Source organism: Phaseolus vulgaris, chromosome 6 (assembly GCF_051622355.1).
Source record: "Phaseolus vulgaris cultivar YP4 chromosome 6, ASM5162235v1, whole genome shotgun sequence".
NCBI classification, from domain to species: Eukaryota; Viridiplantae; Streptophyta; class Magnoliopsida; order Fabales; family Fabaceae; genus Phaseolus; species Phaseolus vulgaris.
Genome location: NC_143503.1, coordinates 14,299,747 through 14,327,431, shown reverse-complemented (window position 1 = coordinate 14,327,431; position 27,685 = coordinate 14,299,747). Strand labels below are relative to the sequence as shown.

Below are 27,685 nucleotides of genomic sequence, written 5' to 3'. Positions count from 1 at the left end.
AAATATTTCTTTTTATATATTTTTAAAATAATAAAATAAAATGTAAGGATAAAATTGGAATGAAATAAAATGGTAGGTAAGAGATATAGATATAGATATAGAGAAATATTTAAATAAACCGACTCTTAATATTATAACACTAATTATAAGAACTCGTGTGAAAAAGAAATAAAAAAAGACATGATTAGATTGAAGAAGTACATTTTGCTGATGCCATTGCGATTCCACGTTCCTTCGATTTATAGTTGACTCCCTGGCTCACTCCCTCACTCCCCCTACTTGAAAGTTCGTTCAACAATACTCTGAGATGCAGCAGCAAGCAGTGGAACACCTAGACGTTCTCACCAAAACCGGTCTCAAAACCGGCGTTTCGAGGCCCAGGTAATTGCGAACCCAATCGTTTTTCTCCACAGTTCCTCAAGTTCGCGTTCGTTATAACAAGGTTTGCATTTGTGTGTGCGCGCGTTTGTGTTCAGGGGAGATGTGCATCGCGACGGCGACTACCACCGCGCCGTTCACGTGTGGGTATTCGCGGAGCGGACGCAGGAGCTGCTCCTGCAACGCCGCGCCTCGTGCAAGGACTCGTGGCCAGATCTTTGGGACATCTCCAGCGCCGGTCACATTTCCGCCGGCGATTCGTCGCTCATCACTGCTAGGTATTCTGCACTGTCAAATTACCGTTTCGTTTCGTGTTTGGTTGTATAGAGCACAGGACTTGCATACCTTAACATTCTGGTATTGCTGTTTTTTAAATCAGAATAAGAGTTTCATCTCGGTAATCACTGTAGGATACGATTTCTTTAAATGTCGTGGCGTATTACTGTGCTAAACTTCGAATCTCGTTGGAGAACTTCAGTTTTGTCGTTGGGGAAAACGTTCTGTTATGTGTTTTTTTTTTTCAGTTTGTTTCGTGTTTTAAGAACTTGGACAGGAAACGGTGAAATATAAATTGAATACTGTTTTGGTTTTGTTCTGATTTAACCTTTTTTTCTGTATAAATTTCAGAGAATAGAAAACAACGTGAAAACAGGAAATGCTTTTCTAACCAAATGACTCCTAGTATTGTGTGGACTAAAGGAGAAGTCTATTTGGTGTTTGATGAAATGAAAAAGTAGGTTTAGTTATATTGTCTTTGGCAGCTAATTTAGTTACTGACGTTTAGCGTGTTTGGATTTGTGAATGGCCATAGGGTACGTGCACTTAATTGAAGCAACTCTTTATTGGATTTATGCCTAACTCAACTTTACAAAACTGGTTTATAAAGTGAGGATTACACCCCATTATATATTATAATCTCACCTTATTCTTAGCTGATGTGAGATCTCTAACAATTTTCAGAATACATTAAATTACGATTATTAACACCAAAGTAAGATTATTTAGAATGTTAGCAGAAAGAGACAGTATTGCTAATCAAGTCTGGTGTTGTTGTATGACTGATTTTTCAGGAGGGAGCTTGAAGAAGAGTTGGGTGTAATCCTCCCGAAGGATGCATTTGAATTGATATTTATTTTCCTCCAGCACAGGTAAGTAGTGTATGGTGTATTTCTGTATTTGGCAAAATATTAAAGTTTTTATTTTTTTATTTAATGTTTGAATTATTTTATAGATGCTACTACATTGCTTTGATGCTGCTTTCTATTTCTAAAGTTCCTTTTTTAGTTTACTTCTCACAAGATTGAAAACTGAATATGAACAAGGTGACGATTTATTGTATACCATTAATGAAAACAAATGAACTGAAAATTAGAAGTGAAAGAAAAAGTAAACACCCTCTGATTTTCCTTTCAAGTTAAGGGTTTGTTTAGACTATTGTGGGGTCTCTTCCGCATATGAAGGAGACTGCTAGTTTTGTGTTTCTTTTATTGTGCTTATAGGGTTTTTATCTTCAATTAATGTATTTCTCTCCTATTTTATCTGTGGACTGGCTGATATTATCTTTAAATATGGAATGCAGTGTCATAAATGATGGAAAATACATCAATAACGAATTTAATGATGTGTATCTGGTAACAACGCTTGATCCTATACCTCTGGAAGCCTTTGCACTTCAGGTAAGGATGTGTAAGTTGTTTCAAATTGGACTTTTTAGATCTCATTGAGAAACACACTACATAACCTTTATTCGATTATGGAACTAGCCTTTATGGCTTTTCATTATTTGACAAATTTAGCTTGTTTTAGAAGTGCTAGAATTCAGTTTAAAGGTATAACATTTGTGATCATTGCATACTTTTTTTAATGATTTAGTTTTATTTTGAAGTTTCTGTTCTGTAATCTGTGAAATGAGTCTAATTACTGAAATTATATACTGGGAGAGAACTTGAGTTTTTCTGGTCATATCTTCTTGGTATCTATTCTTGTTTAATGTCAATTTATGTTTTTTAACACGTCTTAGTGATTGAATTTAGAGTAATCTTTCAACTGTTGGACATAGTTTATTTGTTTGATTGTTTCATTTTAATTAACTCTTTGGCACATGGGAGTTACTTTTAAATATCTGGTAGGAGGAAGGTTTGGCTAAAAGAAGTAAACTCCATGAAATTCTAGTCCAAAAAAATTATTTATAACATCAGTTACATAAATGTTTAACATCTTTGGTGAAGCTCAATCAGACAATTTTTATATGACAAGAATTATGCAATAGAACATTCATAGTCATGTGGCTTCATTGATTATATTTTCGTTATTTTTACTTCTGTTTATGTTTTTTTTATCTGTATGTTGATTGAATTCCGTTAGATGCATTATAATTCTCAGGGTGGTTGTCTGTAAGTCAATAATGGGTTGGCAGCATGTGCTATCTCTCCACGATTGATTGTGGACAAAAGATATTTAATTGATGTGCTAATTTAATTCTATTGCTCTCATGTCCTTTATGTCTTTTCTAGGTGCATGCATGACTTATATTATCTTAATTATTCCTGATCTTTTTTGAGTGAATCTTCTTTCATTGGCAGGAATCAGAGGTGTCAGCTGTTAAATATATCTCTTACGAAGAATACAAAAGGTTACTAGTCAAAGAAGATTCAGATTATGTCCCTTATGATGTAAATGGACAATATGGTCAACTCTTTGATGTAATCGAAAAGAGGTATGTTATTATTTAAATTATGGTAAACTCTTTGATATAATTGAAAAGAGCTATACTATAATTAAGTTTTGAATAAAAGATTCTTATATACAAAACAAAACCTCTTTCAATCTGCAGTAACTCTTGTAAAAAGTATTATTATTCTTGTTTAATTCCTTGTACCAGCATAGTACTTCACTCACAGTTCAGATGGTCATGTCTTTCTATTTTCTCCCTTTTTAAAGTAAAATTTGTTCAATAGAAAAGAAGAGAAGTACAACTAGGGAGAGGAGATGTCCTTCAAAATAGACAAGAAAACAAGGAAAGAAAAAAGAATTGAGAGTGAAGCAAAGCTATATGATAAATTAAAATTCCCTTGTATTTTGTGTCCTCTTTAGTCTTCCCCATTTGTTGGCTTGTGCTGGTTTGAGGTTGTTAGAAGAATTTTTGGTAGTTCATGGGTGTGGGAAAGGGTTGCTTGCTCACAACAACAAAAGCAAAGGCCTATTGTTGTGAAGTCCCACATTGGTTGCTTCAATTCTTGAAGTGCAACTTATATATTTGTTTGACAACTTTGCTTATGCCACAAAACAGGCCAACCCGGCCCGCCAAAATCTGGGCAGGGCAGGTTGACCTGCCAAAGTTGTGCGGGTTGGAAATAGTCACCATCCTCACCACTTTTCAATACTTTTAATTTTTTTTCTTTTTTTAGTAATTTTTTGTAATTTTTTGTTTGTTTTAGATCTATTTACTTGGTTATAATCATTGATATCACTTTTTGGACTATAAAAATACAAGATCAATAAAATTAAATCAAATTTTAATATTCTAATGAAAGAAAATTTAATACCTAACAAAATAAAGTAAATATCAACAATATTTCAATGAATCAAATGATGTGTAAAGAAATTAATGTAAATACAGTTCGATATAAAACATTGACCACCACCAATTTTTATTCCAAAAGCATGAGATCCCTCTTCAAAAGTGTCAAAAATAAAAAAAGGCTTGCCTCACCTGTTGCCTGCCGAGTTGGCAAGTTAAGCAGGCCGGGCCAATACGGGTTGGCGGGTTCAAAAAATTAACCCACCCCGCCTGACCCGCCAAACTTGGCCTGTTTTTCCATTCCTATGCCAAATGGTTTTAGGACAAATTCTGACATGGTATATAAAGTCTTCTCAAAAACTATGTTGGGTTGGTAGATCCACCATCTTTGGAGGATTATTTTTTTACGAACCTTTCTCCTAGGTTTGTTTTTACTATTTTGGCACTGCCTTCGACAAGTTTCTCGACGAAATTCTGGCAACTACCATTTTCTTTGGCAAACTCAGGGTTGGGATCATGCTGAGGCGATCTAACAACTGTCCAAACACCATCGGGAACCACCCATCCACATGCCCTCACACACAACTTTTCTTCCTCATCAGTTGCATCTCTAATCAGTGCATGACGGCGTGTGTGGTGGCGCTTGACGCGATCAACCTTTACCTAGGTCACCTACTCTTTGCACTCCTACCCTTGTTGTGGCGATTGCATGAGTTTGTTTGGTTGCCTGATCTACTTTTGTCTTAGGTTTTTCTTTTATTATTTTTTTCCTCAAGCTTCCCAAAAAAAATCTTCTAATAATATATCAACCTCTAGAATAGATTCTCCCATATTTTCTAACCATATTGGCAGTATTACTTTGGCTTCCGAAATTTTGTTATCCATGAGTGAGTTGTAGTACAAATCCCAACTCACTACCACAGTTGAATATGTTCCCACATAACATCATGAACAATGGATAAAGATTGATGCTCAACTTTGTAGTATAATTAATCCATTCAAACCTATTATCCGGCTCATGAGATGTGTGCATCAATTTAAAGTGAGGTTTGTGCCCTTTATACTAATGACAAATAGCATTTGTATAGTGTGTGTCAAAATTTTTTACACTTGCTCAATGATGTTTTAAGTGCCCTATGCCTACTTATCTTAGGCAACTTCATGTTACCTTACACGATTTTAATGAGCTCCTTCCTCCGTTTGCTAATGTGAAGAAGGAACATGAGAACTACCGTACGTTCTTTATGACCTTGGACTTGTATGGCTTGCCACAAGAGTGTGCTACTACTTCTGATCAGATTTTGGGATCACTAGTGAACAATGCTATGATTCCCACATCAGTTGCGTTCCTTCGTATTCCTTAGAAAATAAACATAGAGACACATACTTTGTTTTCTGGTGAAAACATTGCCTTTGCATCATAGATAATAATTTTGGACGCTCTTGCATAAGTTGTTCTAAACATCGTCCAAAACTGTATAATTGATAGGTGTTGGAAGCTGCATGGAAGCCCCGTTGTTCACACAATATTGCCTAGACATCTACTGCTAAGTCACATGTTGCTCTTACATTACCGGTTGATCCATTTCCAACAACATTTGAACACTTTATCAACTGGGTTGTGACACATCAATCCACTAGTAACACCATTTTGGTGGCACACAACAGTAATTCATATACTTTGTCTCTCTCAATCACTTTCTCTTGGTCCTTGGATCATTGACTCTTGTGCAATTGATCACGTCTTTGGTAATCATTCTCTTTTCTCCTCCTTTACCACGCCTGCCATTTTGCCTTCTACAAGTACTGCCAATGTTTCACAGACTCAAGCTTGTGGTTTTGATACTACCCAATTGCCCCAATCTCTTATTGTTAACTCTGTTCTTTATGTTCCTATTTTCCCTTTTAATTTATTATTTGTTACTTGATTGACCAAATCCCATGATATTATCGTCACCTTCACTAAAAATAATACCTTGCAGAATCGGATATCGACCTTGACGATTGGTGTCGGATGTGAGTCACATGAACTTTACTATCTCTCTCTCTCTCTCTCTCTCCATAACCATTGATGTGTGCATCAATGATATCTCTAATGATGATTCATGCACAATTCGACATCCTGAGTTGACGAAATTGCAGAGGATGATGCCAAGTTTAAAACTTTGAATTGAGTCATGTCAATTAAGAAAACATATTCGGTAGGGTTTTCCTGGTAGACTTAAAATATGAGTTTTGTCTCATTTTTCTTTAGTTCATTCTGATTATTGGGATCCTTTCAGTATTATACCCCTTTTGGCTTTATATATTTTGTTACCTTCATTGATTATTATTCTAGATGTACTTGGATTTGGTTAATGAAGATTCAACCAAAAGTGTTTCCTATATTTCAAAGATTTTTCATAGAAATCAAAACCCAAATTTGATATATCTATATCCATACGTGTTTTTCATAGTGACAGTGCTTGTGAATATCTATCTAATGAATTTCAGTAGTTCATGGCATCCAATGGTATTCTTCATCAAACTTTGTGTCCTTAGACTCAACAAAATAGAGTAGCTGAACGAAAAAGCAAATATTTTATTGAAACTACTTGAACTCTTCTTCTTTGCCATTGTCTTGTCATTTTGTTGGTAATGTTGTCCTTACAACATGTTATCCTTAATGATCGGGTACCCCACTTCGTTCTTTTTCCTCTTTCCCTTCTATATAGTCTTATTTTACTTGTTTTTGTACCACGTGTTGTACATATCCTCACACTGGGTCAAGATAAACTTTCCCCTTGGTCATTCAAATGTGTTTGTGGGACATCATTGCTAAAGGTATTGTTGTTTCTCTCTTGATCTTCATCAGTATTTTGTGTCTCATTTCTTTCTTTGATCCAGATTCATATTATGAATTTCATAGCCTGTCTAACACTACAAGGTTCATTATCAGTCAAAAACAGTGAAGGATGAATTCAAGGATTATGAAGACCAAATTCTGAGTATTAGAAGGCCCAGGCAGAGATTCAGATTCAGTAGGTAGGGTTTTAGAGTCAAAGGAAGTTGAGACTGAGTGAGAGACATATTTTCTATATTGGTAGACTTGGATATAATGAATAATGATTCAGTTGGAGGGGAGATTAGGAGTAAGACTGAATACTAAGAGTTGGAGGTAAGGTAACACAAGCAATTGATTGAGTAGAAAGATCAGACTAAGGAAACCTGATTTTATTAAAGAGAACATGTTTTGAGGTATAAATGTGACCAAATTTTGACAAACACATATAGCCTTCATTTAGAGGTAAAATAGCCCAAGAAAACAAATTCTTGTGATTGAAAATCTAATTTGTGACTGTTATACTGTCTAAGAAAGGGAAAGAAAGCACATCCAAACACCTTTAAAAAATTGTAGTCAGGTTACTATTTATACGAGACAATGTAAGGGAAATTAAGTTGCAATGGAGCAGTGGACAATCTATTTATTAAATAGACAATAGTCTTAAAGGCAAAGTCCCAAAATTTTAGAGGAATAGAGGCCTCATGCAGTAAGGTTAATCCTAACTCAGTTATGTGCTTGTGCTTTCTTTCAACAACTCCATTTGGTGGTGAGTATGAGGACAAATAAGTCAGTACGGGTTTCAGATTTAAGTTTTAAAGGATAAAGCCAAGTGAATCTTGAAAAGGCATGAACAAATTAGACATAGTACAAATAGCCATAGGTGGATGGAATATGTGAAGGACCCCAAAGATCTATAAAATTAAACTCAAATGGTGAATTATATACAGTTTCAGACGGAGAGGAAGATAGTCTATGAGATTTCCCTACAACAAGATGAACAGAAATCTAGAGTTTTATTGGATGGATTTATTTTACAATGAGTCAATCTTCTCATACTTTTGATAGATTGTCATTTCATAAGAGAAAAACTGGACTTTGGAGACATCACCAGTAGATTTGTAAACTCTAATGGACAATTGGCTGACATATTCACCAAATCTCTAAGAGGACTGATGATCGATTATATTTGCTGCAAGCTAGGCACATATGACCTATATGCTCCAATTTAAGGGGGAATGTTATAATTATAGAAATAAGGAGTCAATCCTATATAATCAAGAATATATAGATTTATATGTATTATTAGGAATATTTCTATTTATTCCCGTACCATATCTTTGTTATTAGAGGACATCAAATTTACTCTATTTGTTGTGTTGTTTCCTTTTTCTCAATATAAATAAAGCACCTATGCTATTTCAGAAACACGTCTCTTCCCTAAAGTTTAAGAATATCAAAGTCTATAACTCATCTTGGTAATCACCTATATTGGTAGGCTTGCCTAGTTTGGCAGACATATGTGGAGAGGAGTGTTAGAAAGCCCCATATTGCTTGCCTCAATTCTTAGAGTGCGGTTTATACATCTGTTAGATAATTTCACTCAATCCCAATTGATTTTGAGATGAAATCTGACACTTATCTCTCTAGACACTAATGCCCAAATTTCTTGGCAAGTAAACCCATACTTGTGGGTATTGGAGTCAAAACCATGATTGTTGTTGATACATTTTAGGAAGTTTAATAAATTATTCGGGTGTGGGTTACCCAGCTCATGATTGCTACTAGACTTTTTCCTTCATGAATTGGATTTTCCCCTGTCTGCTTGGAATTTTTCTTGTTTGCTAGATTGCCTTTTGAGTGTTGATTACTTGGATTTTTTGTTTATTATTCTTGGGGAAGATGGGTTGTCAAGTTCTTTGGTTTGATTGACTGGGATGGATGCTTCATGTTGGTATCTGAATTGGTAGTTTGGTGAGGTGGATTACTGGCTTAGGCTATTAAGCACAGATTTTGACATGTCTAATGATAGAGTTAGAAACTTAAATGAAAACAAACATAAGTAATAACAGAAAATCTAAATTAATAATCAATATTTGCATATTGTATTTTCACCTTCCAATTTACAATGAGCTTTAGAGAAGAAAAATGCTAATAGACACTATTTGTAATATTTCAGATTATATTTAAGCTTACTTTTCCAACTGTTTAAAAAAAATTGAACTTTTTTAATGATACTAGTGTTCTTGAAATCTCCATCCATATGAAGATGTTAGGGAGGAGAATATAACATGTGTTTTGCAAGTGTCAATATTGGAATTGTGTCTAACATTCTGACAACTCTTGCAATAAGAGTGTCTGTACTTTCATAGCTTAGAGTTGTTTTATTAGGGGCAGGCAAAGTCTTAGATGTTGGCTTGGCCCAGTAAAGAGTGGCCACAAGAATGGGTATTCCTCTGCAGATATACCAAAAAACAGCATAGGTAGACAAAATTATGATTTTGTCATCTCTTCCAAATCATTTTAAATATACAGAGAAAACTTTGTACAAAGTGAAGATCCAATGTGCCAACCATCCCATGCCAGAGAAAAAATTGGCAACCAGTATGTAGGAATAAGCATGTCGTTGTTTCCATTCCAAACTCAAACTACATATTTCCTTTTAACTGCAGATTCCCCATAATATAATCACATGGCTGTCTTAAAATTCAACTTTCTTAACTCTAAATATACTTCTGATTATATTGTATTAAAGACAACTATATGATCTTTAAAGTAGACAATGATTATTATATACTTATTTTGGTATTCCATACATTTACATATTTGTTGAAGGTACAAGGAAAATACTGTAGCACGCAGTTTGACTCTACAGAAGCAAATAAGTCGTTATGCTCCTGTTTCCCTTAGTGCAGAGGTTGTTATTATTTTTATTTGTTTTTGGTTCTTATATTGTACTGACCTATATCTGTCTACTGTTTAGCTATTTGTCTCCCCCATTCCCTTTTGTCAATTTGGAAACTATACTGTTGAAGTATTGTATTTCTAATCTTTTCTTCTTGAATGAAAATGCATCTTAGTTTGGGAAGGTTTGGTTAAACTTAAATAAGTGTTTTTGAAATAAGCAAATTTTAAATTAATCACTTATTTAAGATGAAGATGGGATTTGCTTATTAAAATACGTAGAAAATTTCTTATTTTTTAAAAATAAGATTAGACAAACACAAAAAAACTGTAATCTGTTTATTTTTATTTAAAAAAGTACAATCAAACTCACCCTTCATGTCTAAAACTAGACTGGTTTGTTTGAAATGACAGGGGCGTATGAATATATATAAAAATGTATCTCTAATATCTTTTTATCCATGTTATTTGAATGTTTCACTTATATACTTTAGTGTATTGCAATGGTAATTGTCTTAGCTAGTGTTTATCTCTCAGTTCTGATCTTTTGGCACTATCCAATTGTGTAGTTGGAAGGAACATTGATTTTGATCTCACAAAAAGAATATCAAAATTTGACAGTTAGCCAAATGATGATTGAACCTGGAACTAATTTCATTATGCCGAATAAAAAAGTCCTTATAGTGGCACTATAATAAAACTGTCTGGTATTTGGCTATGTTCTACGATTCTATTTTTTATGTTGTTTGGTCATTTGCACCATTATATTTTTTCTGTATTTTTTTAGGGTCTACTTAGATTCTTCTTTCTTGAGCTATTTACGAAATATATAAATTTAATTGGATTCTGTTATTTGTGGGCAACATTATCTTGATCTAAATGAAAGGGGATTTCTATATCACATTGTGCACAAAATCCCATCTCAAAGCATTAGTTGGAAATGGGTATAGTATTAATTGTCAAATATTTTATTGATTTATAGGCTAAAGGGAGAATGAAATATATTATTATTTCATGTAATTGCTAGATGTGGGGAAACAAAAAATTATTTAGTTGATAACAATCACACTAATTACATTCTGATCACCTATATTTGTAACAACCAAATAAGGAAATAAAAATATGGTGAAATGAATTGGAAGATTCTCAAGATATTTTCTTCCAATCATTATAGAGATATTGTGGATATTTTTTTCCTAATAATCCACTATTTACAATACTCTTTCCCAAGTTGTTAATTGAATACCAGTCAATCCTAACTTGCCTCCAAGATCTTGGAATATTCCTTGAGGAAGTCCTTTAGTGAAAATGTTTGCTATTTGTCAAGATTATCCACACACCTTGAGCAAGGACTTGAAATTCAGCTTTTGTACTAGAATGAGATACTCTTTTTTGTTTTTTGTTCCTGTACTTAACCGGATTTTTCCCATGAAACATATAGTACCTAGAGGTAGATTTTCTGTTAACTTAAATAGTCTACATTAGTATATATCTTTATCGTCAAAGTGTCTTCTTTCCTTAACTATAGTTTCTTTCCTGTGCTTGACTTCAAGAATTTTTATCAATTGCTTGCATGTGTCTTTCTCTTGAATCATGCATCTCAAATATTAGGGTAGAATATAATGATTTTATTTACCAAGAGTACATCATATATATATATATATATATATATATATATATATATACATACAAGATTGTTAAACTAATTTTCGAAATATAATAACAGAACTTAATATAATAAGATCCCTATTATTCAGGGATATTTACATTATACACTTTAATTATAAAATATGATTGTTGACACTCCCCCTCAAACTGGTGGATATGCATCTTCCATTCCCAACTTGGAAACAATCCTTCCAATGTTGTTGCCATTACAAGGTTGTCTTGAGAGGAGACATAGGGAATGCAGGTTTGACCACTATCCAATTTTTCTTTGATAAAATGCTGATCAATTTCAATGTGCTTGGTTCTATCTTGTTGCACCGAATTATGGGCTGTTCTAATAGCATATTTATTATTGCAGTAAAGTCTTATTGGTTCATCACACTTTATTCCTAAGTCTTCCAAGATGATTTTCAACCATAGTAGTTCATATATCCCTTGTGCCATTGCTTAGAACTTTGCTTCAGCAGTGTATCTTGCTACCACATTTTGTTTTTTTACTCTTCCAAGTTACAAGTTACTCTCTTCTGCAATATGAACAATAATTTTTCCAAATCTTACATCATCGGCATCTTGAGTGGATTTAGTGGGTTGATCATCTTTCTCGGAAATCTGTTTCGTTTTCAGTCCCTGATTCTGGTGTTTTTGGTTTAAGTCTAAAATCAAAAGGGAGTAGAGGAGAATGATCTTCTTTTCTTATAGTCTCTCCTTTTAGATTATCTAGGTGAAAGTAACTTTGTTGCTAAATGAAAGTGACATGTCTAGACAATTTTTTGGATGGTGGCTGATAGCATTTATATCCCTTGTGTGGCTGAGTATCCTACAAAGACACATTTAAAGGCTGTAGGATCAAGTTTTCCTCTGGAAGCACTATGGGCATGGACAAATGATACAGCCAAATATTTTGGAATGATTTATTTGAAGTAGTCACAATAGAAAGAAGACTAGAAGGTAATCTATTAATTAGATAACACGTAGTAAAAGACCTTTCCCCAAAAAGATTTAGGAACCTTATGTTGAAATTGAATAGCCCTAGTTTGGTCGAGTAAGTGCCCATTTTTCCTTTCAACAATCCTTTTCATCTGAACCCTACAACTCTTTCTTTATTTGCAAAGCATTTCCTATGTCAAGTTTCTAATGCATTTATCTCCTTTCTTATGGCTTGAGTCCCATGCTCACTTTTCATGGATTCTTTGAACCGTGGTAGGAGTTTCTTTGCCATTAATGGTAGCAATAAAACTTCAAAGTTTATTAGAGAGATTATTAGTGCAAACATATTAAGAAATAAGATATTTTAGCGCATGATCTTTTTCTTTCTCAATGCAATGGGTAAATTTTCAATAATGCTTGCCTCCTCATTGTTATATTCATGGATCCTCACTTGCGAGTTAGACAACTCTTACTTCGGAATCAAAGTAGGTTGTTTCCTTTTATGATATTTTTTCCAATGTCTTCTTTCTCACTATGGGTTGGTTCGGTCTTATTTATGAGGGCTTTATCACTTAGATCTTGACCATCCTGCAAAAATAGATATGATAATGATATGAAGGAGAACTCCTCCGTTTTAAGTGCTTTCTCTCCCTAGAGCGAAAGGCTAACAAACAAAAAATTTATTTTAATAAAGGTGGCATCCATGATGACAAATACACGATAACTTTGACAATGATAACATTTATACCTCTTTTTTTTTTATTAAAAGAATAGCTAATAAATAGACATTTAAGAGATCTTGGATCTAATTTATTGCGATTAGTATTATGAGTGATAAAAAATAACACGTCGAAAGATTCGATAAGAGGAAACAAAAGATAATAGAGACTTAATATGACTAATACCATTTAAAGACAAGAGTATGTAACTTGTTGATCAAGTATGCGACACTTAACACAACTTCTCCTCAATTGGTTTTAGGAACAAACATTTGGAAAAGGAGGACTCAACCTATTTCTAGGAAGATGACGATTCTTCCTTTTTGCAACTTGTTTTGTTGTTGAATGTTTATACATGTTAGTTCATGAAAAATACTATTATGAGACAAATTTTGGAGAATTAATGATTCACACATTCAGTACCATTGTAAAACTTAACAAAGATTTGAAAGTCCTTAGATATACTTTTCACAATGTATGTCCATGTGACACAGGTATAATCGCAATAAAAGTAACAAACCATTTTTCTCTAGAAATAAATTCTAAAACATGTTGCCAAACATTAGAGTGCATTAAGTTAAATGGGAAATTACCTTTTTTTACCACAAATGGGATATGATGCACGTGATGCTTTGACAATTATCAAATATCACATTTGAAAGACTCAACATACTTTTTGGTAAACAATCGAGAGAACAAGAATATGATAAGGTTGAATGAGGGATGTCTTAGTCTTTTAGGATGCAGCCACATTTGGGAACTTGTCCATGTCTCTGATTGTGGGACCCAAAATATTAGAAACATAAGACAATTTCTTTTATGATTTGTTGTTATTTTAAGTTTTGAACTTGAAACTTGTGTTGTTTTGATTTGATGTTATTATTGAATTTCTAGACATAATATTACTATTAGTTATGATTGTTTCTTTCATTATTTTTGTACTTTTTTATAAGTTATCCATATGTATATATTGTATTTCTTTTGACCGCAATGCTTCCACAATAATCTGTTATGGTTTCTTTTTTAAGTTCATAAAGGGTTTTTGGGGTCCTCGATATGTTCTGTTATCTGATATCAATAACACTGGGTGGAAAGGGGGAGAATAAGGTCTCACGGAATCCTTGTATTCAAACCGAACTCATTATCAGTGTGATTTATGAGTATGAGCATTCTAGCAACACTCTCTTATACTCCTTCTAACACCACAAAAAAATTATTTTTTTTGGGTGGGTTTCACTTCTAAATCAGGACTAAGACTTGTTCATTGAGAGGTGTGAGCAACCAGGAGTGAGACTCATTCAGTGAGAGGTTTGAGCAACCAAGATGTGATTTTCAATCAATTTCAGCCATTACTAGGGGTGTCTTAGAAAAAGTGTGTTAGAGAGTGTTGCTAGCATTTTCCTATAAATGTTGAAGGTAATGATATCATTATTTGTTAAGTCTATCATTCCTTGGATTATTAAAAACATTATCAGCTGAGTTTGTCCTAAAATTTGTGGTTCTCACTTAACCTTAAAATAAGTTTAATGTTTCATTTTGGCAGTTATCCGGGCTTTCAGATTTGGACCGAGAGGCTTTGGGTTTTGTTGTCAAGGCTGCAACTGTTATGGATGAAATTTTTCTTCTTCAGGTTGTGTTTACAATCCATTTATAGTGTTTGCATTCATTTGTTTTTGTATCTTGTCTCTTTATTGTATGCTATTTGTTTAATATTCTTGCTCATATGAAGTATAAAATTTAATGGTAATTTTGACTTTTAATCTTTTGTCTACGCAAAATTTTTCTTATGAAAGTTCTTAAGAATTTCTAATGAAAGCTATTAAGAAGTGAACTTTAAGCCTAACTCAACTTTACAAAATTGGCTTGTAAGGTGAGGTTTGCACCCTCTTATATACCTTGAATTGACCTTTTCTCTAATCGATAAAGGATCTTCAAGACTCGGCAACTCGTGTATGAGACTATATATTTATGGATGATCCGATAGCTGTTCGATATTAAATGACTTTAATATCATTTTAAGAAGTAGATTTTAAGTATAACTCAAACTTATAAAACCGGCTTGTAAGGTGAGGTTTGCACCCACTTATATATTATGAATTGACCATTTCTAATTGATGTGAGATGTCCAACAAAAGTAATTACATGTCACACAACATGCTTGATAACTAGGTTTTGTTAATCATGTTGTGAAATTTGATGGGTAACTTATTTCTTTCTCCAAATGTTATTCTAATTTTGTAACTGTGATTGGTTGAGTAGAACCAGGAAGATGGATATGATCACATGATAATGTACATTGCTAAAGTTTATCTATTTATTTTCTTATCAGTCATGGTACAGTAATCCAGCTCTTAGAGATTGGTTGAAGGAGCATGGTGATACATCAGAGTTAAATAAGTTGAAATGGTCCTATTATCAGATTAACAAGAGCCCATGGTAAGTGTTTTCTTGATAATTTAGTCTGCCAACGAATTGTGTATACAGTAGACACGTACACAGACTTCTTTTGTCTTCCTGGACTTATTTGGGTCATTTGCTGCGACTTTAGTTTTAAACTTTTCTGCAGAATCTATTTTCTTAATCTGAGGGGCTCTTTTACCCTCAAAGATATGTTTTGACTTGAAATTGCTAGGACCAAATGCCAGAAAATGTTCTTGACAGATATATGAACATGTATCCGCCTTACGCACTTCAAATTGTGTTCATATAATTTTCACAGTAGAATGGAAAAACCCACTTATTGTAAAATGACCCTTTTATGTTCAGATATGTTGTATAGTATAATTATAATCTATTAATTGTTGGCAGGTCTAGTCTTGATGAAGATGTGGCATTTTTGACAACTGCAGATTCAGCAATAAGGCTGTTCTCTAACGCAACTAGGACAGTCAGAGATTGGAAGGGTGTGGAGTACAGAGCAGCATTTCCCCAGTTGAAACCTGTTGGCGCTAATTTCTACCCACCTGACATGGACAAAATGGTATTATTACACCTACTATACGCTGTTAAAAGAATTCATTTGCAAATTTGAAAATGATAACACTTTTTTCTTGCAGGAGTTTGATTTATGGAAGGACAGTCTAGAAAAGGATGAACAGAAAGAAGCAACAGGATTCTTCAGTGTTATTAAAAGGCACAGTGAATTTATTTTAGATTCTCAGCAGTCTGATAACAAATCAAGTTCTCATGATCTATATATAACTCCTTACTCTGAAGAATACCAGTCTCTTCTTGCAAAAGCTGCTGATTTATTGCATAAAGCTGGGGACATTACCAACTCGCCAAGGTAATGTTTTCTGTCCATATTCTCATTATTAAGCGCTCATTGTTCTGCTTTATGCTAAATGTTAGAAAACATGATGCAAAGGAGGAAAGAAAAATATAAAACTGAATATATGATTGTATTGATAACTATTAAAAGTAATTTTACGAGGAGTATAATGAGGCTTATATAGCTAATTAAACAACTAATCTCCTAACTAATTTTCTAACTAATTCAACAAACTGTAACCAAAATTTTATATCTCTAACAGCCCTCCACAAGATGGAAGATGTGCACAACACTTCGAACATGGGATGGAACAATTCAAGTTTCAAACCAAAGCGAAATACAATAAAAATGCTGAAAATAAATTGACTAAAAAAACCTGATGAAGAAAGTGCCAGTGGCTGAGGCGCATAACTTAGAACTCTTTGACTTGCATCTAGGTTGTTTTGAACTTATTCTAGTGTCTCTGCTACATTCCCCAACGAAGTCAAGAATCCGACTATAGAAAGCAACTATGACATGCCAAATTAGGCAAGTAAAGCTTAACAACCAAGCAGAAAATACAACTCAATGCTTAACCATAATCACCACTTGCGAGAAGCTACATTCCAGAAGCAAATATATGCTTAACCACCATCAGGCAGAAGCTAAACCATAAATCAGGCCAAAAAGGCTGAACATGAATGAAATCATCAAAGAGGTAAATCACCAAACAGTTGGTGTTCATCAGAAAACAAACAGCTTCAAGAGGAACCATAGTATGTTGAAATAGATAATAATCAATTACAAAATAAAACTGGATCCATCTCCAGTAGAGCTTCCAAAGGGCGTATCAAAGGCTGGTCTGTCTAATATATCACTATTGAAACACAATAACTAAGAGTGTGAAGGCGCATAAGGTGCTCTGTTTACCCTGAGCCTGGCAGGAGTGGTTGCTTGGACAAGGCAACTCTGACGGTGGGGTCACCATTCACATTGCCGGCAGAGGAAGGGCTGAAAACACTAGAAAAAAGGACACAATGATGAGAGGATGCCAGTAATTGGAAAGAAAAACCTTTTCTGGAAAAAAGAGAGGCACAGATGGAAGTGGGTCTACCAGAAGGACAAGGATCATGTAGAAATATAAGATAGATATTCATATGAATAAATCTTTCTATGTTATGAGCCAACGAAGGAACATATTATATATCAATTGTACAATAAATTACATAATGAAAATACATCTAACACTAACCATTACTATGAATTACTTATTATACTCTCTTTTACTGTTCTTTGAGCTTTTTATTATGTGTGGCCGCATGAAGTAGGTGTAACTTGCATATTCTATCAATATTCTGACACTAAATACTAACAAATGCTGGTTAACTCATTCTTTCCTGGTGTAGTTTGAAGAGGCTGCTACATAGCAAGGCTGATGCTTTTCTTTCAAATAATTATTATGACTCAGATATAGCCTGGTTGGAATTGGTTAGTCATATCCTGTCATTTATTTTTGTGCTACTACCATTTTAAATTAAGTCCTAGGCAAGTTGGTGAGGCCTATAAATAATACTGAATAGTATCTAGTTGCTATCTTGCAAAAAAATGGAACTCCAGTATTTAAATATTCTCTAACTAAAAATCAATGTAGCTGTATTCTTAACTTCAATGAGAAAGTTTATTCAAAGAATGCTAATTTTATCAAAGTTCCACCAGTTCACGTGTCTGGATTCTTAGTCACGCATGTAGACATGAACATACTACTCTACTTTCATGGTAGTGTTATGATATTTATTCCTCTTTTCACTGTTATTTATTTCCATTTCTGTCCTGTACAAAATTTTGTTAATTTACTTTGCCAAAAAAAAAAAAAATAGAAAACATCACAACTTTTATCTTAACTGCTTCTGACTGACTAAATCCAAAGATTTATCTGAGTACAAGGTGATAATTTTTATTTTTTTGTGAATAAATACTATTAATGTTATATTGTTTTAACTCATTGCCAATCTTTTTAATAAATGTCAGGGCATGGTTCTGTTTTTAGTTGTGTCATGCAAATCAGCAAGTAAGACCCTTGGAAATTTTGGTGCGCTAGAGAAAATGTCCCTTGGGGATCATTTTGAATTTAAATTTGACAAAATAATTTTGTTTTATATGGAGAAAAGGAGACATAGTAAAAAAGTATTATGACACTTTGGCCTTTACTTATTATTAAATGGTCTTACACCCATTCAAATTACTTGAAAATTATGCTTTCATGGATAGGCTTTTTTACCAGTGAGTGATCTGGGCCGAATAGTGTTTATCTAAATTCCGAATGTTAGTATTCTGACTGTTATGTGTTTTTATAGTGATAAATTTTAGGATAAAAAAATGTTTCTTACTTTCTATTTTCTTGCAGGACTCTAAGTTAGATGTCACTATTGGGCCATATGAAACTTATGAGGATAAACTTTTTGGATATAAGGTAATTCCTATCAATGAGGCTTTGTGCAGTGTATACAATTAAAGTCCTATGAATATATTAGACTTAGATGGTTTTTTTTTTTTATAAAAGCTTTCATGTTAGGCATCACTATGCAACTTGACATCTCAGCTAGGCTGACACCTCAAGTAACAACAATCATTTGTCATCACATGAAAAAAGTATTATTAAAAAAAGAAAATACAAAAAAAATATGAGGGGACTAGACCAAAATCCATATGTTAACAAAAACGATACATAGGTAGACTATACCTATTCATAAAGAATTTTAAGAACAAACTTAGATGGTTTTTTCATTTTGCAAAATTTCTTACTTCTTTTTGAAAGGATTAGTGACAAAACAAGTCACGAAGGATGGTATTGCTATGGTACCATGCTGAGAAGAGAGAAACCGAGAAGGAAAATAATGAATTTTGTGTATTAGGTACACATATACGCATATTTAATTATAATGAATTAGAGATGCAATAATAATAGAAAAAATAAATATCTAATAGTGGGAAATATTTGGTAAGATATTTCCCTATCAAATCATATCATATCAAATCATATATCTAACACTTCTAAAAATTATCCCATATTACTATTACATGGGAAATAATATATGAGAAAAGTTACTCCAGAGATCTCCTTTAATCTCTCTAGATTCACTCACACATGGGCACACACACATACATATATATGTGTGTGTAGAAAAGGAGAGAGCAAGGTAAAGATGTGTATGTTGCAACAAAAGTATGAAGAGAGAGAAATAAAGAATTAGAATAAAGTTTACTGCTAGGACTCTAGATGACCAATAGATACAACAAAAAACAACTTTTACATAGTTGCTCAAAAGATAACACATAGATATGTATGTATGTACGTATGCATATATGCATGTATGTACATATAGACAAAGGCAAAGCGAGATAGAAATGGGAATGTTGCAACAAAAGTACAAAGAGAGAGAAAAAGAATCAAAATAAAGTTTACTACTGGGAAGCTAGATGACAAATAGCTACACCAAAAAACAATTTTTACATAGTTGCTCAAAAGCTAATATAAATTATTCTATAACACTCTCCCTTAAGTTGGAAAATAAAGGTTGTATGTACCAAACTTTAAACATATAAATTTAATCCGAAGTCTTCTCAAGAATATTTTTCAAAATATATGAGTTGATCATTAGAGCTATCAGACTTAGTATAAATTTCCTTGGATAACAACTTTTCTCGAACAAAACAAGAACCAATTCCTACGTATTTCGTTCTTTCATGAAACGCAAGGTTAGAGACAATGTGTAGAGCTGCTTAATTGTTATTTTCACAATACACCCTTTCTCAGAAAGTTGACTTTAAAATAACTCAACCTCAAACCGACTTTTAAAGTGAGATATTTACTCACTTATACACTATAATTTGGCCACATCTCTAGATTATTTGTGATATACAACACACCCCTTCATTTTGAGGAATGAACGTCTCGAGTGTGGGACTAGATATTTGTGGGTAGTCCAATAGCGGGTGACACAATAGGTTCAACAAACCTACTTAGGATAAGCTCGAATAAACTCTCCCTCTCTTTAACATTTCCTCACTGAACAATGATAGGAAAAACGGAATCAACCCGCTCTCATACTAACTTGAGAGATCTCACGCCTTGGACCCTCAACAACAATTAGGTACAACAAAATGCAACTTTTATGAAGTTTCTCAAAAGATAAAATAAACTATTCTTAACACTTTTCAATATTGTTTGACAAATCTGGCCTAGCTTGTTGAAAGAAAAATTCTATTCATTACCAAGAATGTCTGTATTTACTGTCAGATTTTCTAGCAGAGAAATTTTTTGTGGTTGCGTTCCTTGTAGTCTCAAAGGTTCTTAATAGTTTGAACTATTCTTGCATAATTTGAGATTGACTAGATGAATCCATTGAGGGAAGATATTAAGACAATCATATGTAAGATATCTTTCCGTGACCATTGTCATTTTCACATACCCCATATGTTATTTGACAAAAGTGATACTTGGCGGAATTATGCAAGCATCCAAATGAATAAAATATATGGTCTGTAAAGTTGTTTTGAGGTAAGCATAAAGTAACATTGACTGGCCGGAGAGCTTAATAAACCAAGTTCTGGGGCAATTAAGTTTGAAGAATATCTCAAATTATCTATTGCATATGGATGGTGTTCTGGATTGAATCTCCAAATTCTTCTGCAAAATCAAGAATAAAGAATATAAATTATTTGAATGTCTAAATTTACTGGAAATTTTCTAGCATCCCACTTGAAATGACATATGACACTTACCTTTGAATTAATGAATCAATATTTGCTTTGTAATTCTTTTAGGCTACCTTTGAAGCATACATTGGAATCAGGGACGATGAAGCAACAGATCAATTGAAACTCTTTGGAGATAATCTGCAGGTACTATACTTGAAGCATTTTTGTGAGTAAGTTTTGTAGTTTTTATTTTTTTTAAAAAATTAAGTGTATTTGACACCTCAATTCTCAAATACTTCTTCCTGTTAAGCTTCTGGAGCAAAATCTCCCTATGGACAGTGCATATAAATCTAAAGATGTAAAGGCAGCACCTATCCGTGTTATCCAACTTCTATATAATGCAGGGGTAAGCCGTCGGAATATTTGAATATTGTCTGAGTTTCTCTCTGTCTCTCTCTCTCTGGCAGTAATTGTGTAGTTCTTGTTGAATTTTAATGGGTTAAAAATACAGTACGTAATATCTGGTTTAGGCAGTTATTATGGTGGGCAAAGTTTTCCATATCCTTTCTGATAATAATCCAAAGGCATTCACCATTTTAATGGGTTACTCATGCTTAAAACTGGAAATTGTACACTTTTGAATTGTTTCAGGATGTCAAGGGACCACAAACTCTTGCTTTCAATCTACCAAATGATGAGCGTATTGTAAAAGACCGGGGATCATCAATGGTCATGCTTAAGAATGTTTCAGAGGCTAAGTAATGTTTCCGATCATTAAATTTATAGTCTGTTGAAGTTACAATTTACAATTATGAATTCGACTTTTTCATTACATCTTTTTTTAGATGGATTATTTATGTTGGGAGAACCTGTAAATTCTTAACAGGTTCAAGCATATTCTTCTCCCTATAGCTGCTGCCTGTGTTGCAGAGGAGCAACAAGAACATGTAGATTTTGAATCATTCTTTACACACACAATTTGCCATGAATGCTGCCATGGAATTGGACCGCATACCATAACACTTCCAAATGGCGAAAAGTCTACTGTCAGATTGGTTAGTTACATATACCTCACTTAATCAATTTCTTTGATTGCTAAAACTTCTGTATTACACTTAATGACAGATTGGCCAGACTGTGGTGTTAGTCCAAGGCACTAAATTAATTGTCATATTATTATTACATTTACTTAATAAGATTTGCCTTGGATATGATGCTATAAGTATATATTTTAAGCTTGCTGTTTTTAGGACTAAACTTAGTAATGTTGGACCATTAGGAAAGTGTGAGAAAATGCAAGGTAGCGGAGGGATGAAATAGTGTGTGTGAGATAGAGAGGGAGAGTAGTACTGACTACTCTTGTCACTCCATATAATTGTTAAAATATCGTAAATAATTGAAGAGCACTAATAATATCTTGCATGGTGATAAAACACTTGACTGAGATAGCAAGAAAAGGTAAATCTTTATAAATTATCTTAGAAAGTGAATTTTAAACTTAAAATCAACCTCACAAGAATTTTAAACTTGTACTAAGCAGGGGAACAAGAAAATAATTTTACTGATAACAATCATACAAATTACATTCTCAACAAAATGATATTGCAAAAAGAAGGAATTGTTTCTTATATCTATTAAGGAGAAGCAGTCTACATATCTCATTAATAGGTTGTCCACTCGTGTTTGGAAAGGTTTTTTTTTCCCAATTGAACACATTTTGTCCTTCTTTCCTTCTTCTCCCCTAATGTTAAGTCTGCCATGTCATGTCTTTGTGTGTGTTTCCTTTGACCATTCTCGTAGTCCAGATACCCATAGTTGGTTAGATCGTATAGATGCCAAATTATAGTATATACAAATGATTATAGGAGACTATATTCCTTCATACATGATCTGATATGCTTATAAATTAGTTTGAATAAATTTGATTCTAATAAGATATCCCTATAATTATAAATATCCTAATTAAATAAGGAAGTTAATCATTAAATGTATAGGAATAAATCCTAAGAGATCTTCTAAGATTCTCTAAAATATTCTAAGATGATATAAGATATTTCTAACAATTCTAACGTTACCACCCAAGCTGAAGCTCAATAAGCTTTCAGCTTGTTACGTCAAACTAATTTCCAAACAAATAAATCAAAATATAAAAAATGAGCTTCTGAAACGGCCATGAAATTCACTTTTACTGCTTTGCTGCACACGATCTTCATTGCAGCATGACACTATTGGTTCTTCATGAGTTGTAGGGTGCTGTCCTGTTACACACCTCTGCTATTACAACACATTTGACATTCATAACAGATGAATGAAGATAAGAGAAAACCATGAAATCAACACCCAAAATGAAATCCAACTAAACTCGCAAAATCCTCACTGACCTTGTGATTTTAGATGAGTTTGAACGAGTTTACTATAGTTTACATGAGAATAACAAGTTAACCCATTTGATCGATGGAATAATGTGAGACTCAGGATATTGCAGTCTTAATTGTGAGGGATTGTTGGAAATCAGCCCTAGCTGCCTTATTTATGGCCTCTTTGAGGGCTGACGTTGTTGTAGCCTCAAAGGTGTTGATTTAGTCTTACATTAAATAGAGATATGATTTAAAGAAAAATATAAATCATAGGTTGTCTTCACCATGCAAACTCATTCTATGGGGTTGAATTAGTTCCTAGTTTCAAATTCTAAGAAGTCTTTTCCTTGTTCAGCATTAGAGCTTGAATCAAGTGACCTATCATCAAGTGACCTATCAGCATTAGAGCCTTAACAGTCTCTTTGGGATTGGTTTGGCTAATTTATAGTTTAGTAGTATGGTATAACACAGGGAAGTTAACTACTCTGTCTTTTATTAGATGGTATATGTTTCAACTCTCTTGCATTCAGTAATCATTGGATACTATCAATCAAGTAATGAGAAGCATCTCTAGCTTAGAAAAATATTATTCTGTGTATACTTTATTGCACCTATCTATTTGTATATGATTACTGGAATACTTTTCTTTTTGATGCAGGAATTACAAGAATTTTACTCAGCTCTGGAAGAAGCTAAAGCTGATATAGTTGGCCTTTGGGCATTGAGGTTTTTAATCTCCCAGGTTAGTTATTATACTCTTTTATTTGCTCACTGGATGAAACAAGAATTTATTGAGGGAAAATAAATACATTACAGGAAACTCAGGAGTTTGTCCTAAATATGAGAAACCCTGTAAAAAAGGAAGGGGAGCAAAAAGGGAAACCATAAGCTTCACTATGCACTCAATATCTCTGAATTTTATGAAACAAACCCCTGAAAATTGTGTTAGACAATAAGTCTTACATTATATTCTTAAGCTAGATGACTGTATGCAAACTTATAGAGCACAAATGTGCAAAACTTCTCTTTCTTTCAGCAAACTCCCATGTTGGGGCTTGGTAGGACAACCGGATTTTCTTCAAGTGACAATATACACAACTGTTAAGCAACTGTATAGTTAATATATTTAGTTAAGATCACACATTATATATGCTTTACACCTTTTGTAGAAATATTAATTATGCTTTATGTCTGTCTTCATCACTTGGTTGCTAAGTTGTTTTTTTAAGTGTTTTGTTTTGTGTTTGCCTTCTTAGATTTTGTATACATCTTTGTTTTGGAGCTTACAACAGATGCTAATGTCATCGATTTTCTCTATGATTTTACCAGGATTTGCTTTCTGAAAGTTTATTGAAGTCAATGTATGTTTCTTTTCTTGCTGGATGCGTCCGCTCCGTACGTTTTGGTTTAGAGGAAGCTCATGGGTGCGCTGCTAGCTTTGCATTCTAGTTTCATCTTGTTTATTATTGTCATGTAATTTAACATCTACTGCATACTGTCAGAAAAGGACAAGCATTGCAGTTCAATTGGTTATATGAGAAAGGAGCCTTTGTCTGGAATTCTGAAGGCACAATTTCTGTTGATTTTACCAAGGTATTATGGCTTAAAATTAGTGTTTCTATCTTGGTCCCCTCCATCTTGAGTTTGTTTGAGCTAGAGATGGGTGATATTAACTAAGTTTTTCTTCCTCAAGATTGAAGGAGCAGTTGAAAGCTTGAGCAGTGAGATACTCACCATACAAGCCAAAGGTGATAAAGAGGCTGCTGGTTTACTTCTCCAGAGATACTGTTTGTTGACTGAACCACTGAAAGTCGCTCTAAAAAAGTTGGAGAATATTCAGGTATAAATCAACTACAGTACTATGTTAGTTGCACTGTTTTGACAACCAGAGCAGACCACCTGGTTCAATTAAGAACTAGTCTGGTGATTAGCCTGGTAACTTCAAAAATTCTGGTCTCTCAAAATCAACAAGATCTGGTTAAAAGCTGTTATAGAAAAACTAGTTTGAACCAATCTTTTTATAATTGTTTATTTCTTTATTTTTAATTTAATATTGTTGAAGAGTCCACATTGACTAGAGATACAGCCAAATTATAATATAGTCGTGAACACATCTTTGATAGCATCTATATGTCTCCTAGAGCTCAATACTACTCATTCTGATGAGGAGAAGGAATACATTACTCATGTTCCTTATGATAAAAAAAGGAATATCAAAGGTTATAATATTATTAATTTGAGAATATCAGTTAGCTCGGCGGCTCTACAAGCAATCAAGGAAAATAGCAGAATCCAAGACTCCTCCTAGAGAAAAGAATACTCTCCTACATATTTTTGACAATAATCTAGCATGCTTCTCTCTACTTTCCTCTCTCCCCAAATACGGACTCCTCCCTGCACGTCCCTCATGCCACCTCATCCATTAAGTAACTAACTCTCATTCTCTCCACTATTGCCCCACTCTCTGTCTCATTCCGTCCACTATTGGGCCTCACTCTTTTTCTTATTCCCTCCACTACTGGCCCCATTCTCTTTTTCATTCTCTCCACTATTGGGCCCCACTCTCTTTCTCCTAGTGTAACTTGCCATATTCTGGACCTTTCAGTTTTTTCAAGTATATTAGGTCTATAAGCATCTTGTCAATGTTTAGAAGTCCTATCATGTTCCTTGTGCTAGTGCAGTGGGGAGTTTGATGTATGCAATAGTGTGAACTAAACTTGACCTTGCCCAAGCAGTTACTCTAGGTATGTGAGTAGACCTTGGAAGGAGCATTAACAGGCCATGAAACGAATCATGTACCTGAAGTGAACTGGGGACATTAGAATTATATTCAAGGGTGATTCACAATATACATTGGAATAGTTCTCTAACCGTGCTGCAGACTTCGATGCTTGAGTATCCATTACAGGCTATGGTTTCATGATTGCCAGGTGTTTAGTCAATTTGAAAGCTACTCTCCAATCAATAATGGCTATGGCTTTGGCGAAGGCAGCTATGGAGGGATATGATTGAAGGGTCTAATAGGTGATTTGGGGTATCTTGAGGAGAAGACAATCATCTTTTGCAATAGTCTAAATGCAATATGTTTGGTCATGGATCAAATTTAGCATGGTAAGGCAATGCATATTAATGTCATATTGTTCCTTCGCACAAAGGATAAGATTGAAATGAAGTAGATTGACACCAAGGAGAATCGTAGATGTCTTTGCAAAGCTTGTTCCCAAGAGCAAGATCATATGTTGCTTGGACTTGTTGGACATGGATTGTCGGTAGTAATTGCAGAAGAAAGTAGTTGCAGTCCAAGGTGGAGTCTGTAGATTTTGGTGTCCCAACCTATTTATAATAGCTAGCATTGTAGATGTCGTGAGTTAGAAGGGTCGTCTGATAGTTATAAATGTGTCTATTAGAAAGAGTGTTTGATAACTCAATTGTGCATCGTCTGATAGTTATAGATAGGAGTGTCTGATAATTCAATTGTGCATTGCCTAGTGAATCAGTAGTCCATTGTAAGTGTTTTGTTTTGTTAGTTAGCTATTGTCATATACTTCTCACTAACATATAACCGTTTTTGTAGCCCTATACAAGGGTGACATGAGCTTGTAGATATGTTGAATTACAACAAAGTACCTTTCTGTAAAGCTTAATAAATAACATGGTTTTTTTTGTATCTATGATGATTTGTGTGTCCCTTGTTCGTTTCGCATTTAGTATTGCCCTATTTTTTTCATTGTTCTTTGGTCCCATCTCACCATTAGGTGCATGATAGTGAGATATTCTGATCCAGATTGGGCAATGTTCCCCATTCCTTGAAGCTCCATTTCTGGGTTTTGCATATTTGTTGAAGATAACCTTGTTTTATGGAAAAGCAAGAAATCGAATGTCGTGGCGAAATCTAGTGTGGAAGTGGAGTATCAAGCTATGACTACAATAGTCATTTAGGAGCTTATATGACTCAAACATAGCATGGCCTTGTCTATCTCGACTATAAATATATAGGAAAAAAGAAAAACTGTGAGGACCTGGAAATTAAATTACAAACACTATGCTAAGTGGTCTTGATTGTATTAGTAAAATCTCATAATTATATTTGTTAGATACTCCTAATTCTGCTCATATAGTCTGTTTGTGCACACAGAAACTAATTCGGTATATATTGTATTGTGTACCCTAGGTACCTGTTGATGTAACTCCAACTTTTCCCATTGCCAGCAACATATTACAATGAAGGCGAGAAAAGCAATGTGCAAATTTTTGATGATATCTTTTTTGTGTAAGCCAGGAAATAAATGGTGTCTTCTGTTTGAGCTAGTTGTGACTATGTAACGTTGGAATTTTTGTTTCTTTGGGATGTTGCTGTTTACCGTTCATTGATTAAAATAAAAACAATTAGACGTTGTCTTGTTACAATGTTGTTATTATGCAAATTCCCAAGTTTTGATACCA

The 27,685-nt window shown here is 33.8% G+C and overlaps 1 protein-coding gene across 2 annotated transcripts; it reads left to right on the top strand.

Annotated features, from left to right (window-relative positions):
• The first annotated feature begins 141 nt into the window (after positions 1-141).
• NUDT3 (nudix hydrolase homolog 3) lies at positions 142-27,685 on the top strand. 2 transcript variants are annotated; one of them, XM_068638420.2, is made up of 21 exons: positions 142-381; positions 477-656; positions 1,449-1,526; positions 1,958-2,054; positions 2,961-3,094; positions 9,555-9,636; positions 14,481-14,567; positions 15,267-15,373; positions 15,746-15,917; positions 15,994-16,223; positions 17,594-17,675; positions 18,592-18,657; positions 21,012-21,089; positions 21,196-21,291; positions 21,537-21,643; positions 21,772-21,940; positions 23,901-23,984; positions 24,572-24,666; positions 24,745-24,835; positions 24,936-25,082; positions 27,414-27,685. In XM_068638420.2, the coding sequence occupies exons 1-21, from the start codon at positions 308-310 to the stop codon at positions 27,465-27,467; spliced, it is 2,310 nt and encodes a 769-aa protein (XP_068494521.2). In that variant the 5' UTR covers positions 142-307; the 3' UTR covers positions 27,468-27,685. The 2 variants fall into 2 exon arrangements, with proteins under 2 accessions (XP_068494521.2, XP_090159478.1); XM_090303352.1 differs by lacking the exon at positions 9,555-9,636 and having other exon boundaries at positions 206-381.

What these genes read in the sequence shown, in the direction of transcription:
- NUDT3 (XM_068638420.2), top strand. Translation starts at nt 308, where the DNA reads ATGCAGCAGCAAGCAGTGGAACACCTAGACGTTCTCACCAAAACCGGT. An exon ending in TTTGATGTAATCGAAAAGAG is followed by an intron (nt 3,095 to 9,554) that starts GTATGTTATTAT and finishes TATTTGTTGAAG; the next exon opens with GTACAAGGAAAATACTGTAG. An exon ending in CAGATTAACAAGAGCCCATG is followed by an intron (nt 15,374 to 15,745) that starts GTAAGTGTTTTC and finishes AATTGTTGGCAG; the next exon opens with GTCTAGTCTTGATGAAGATG.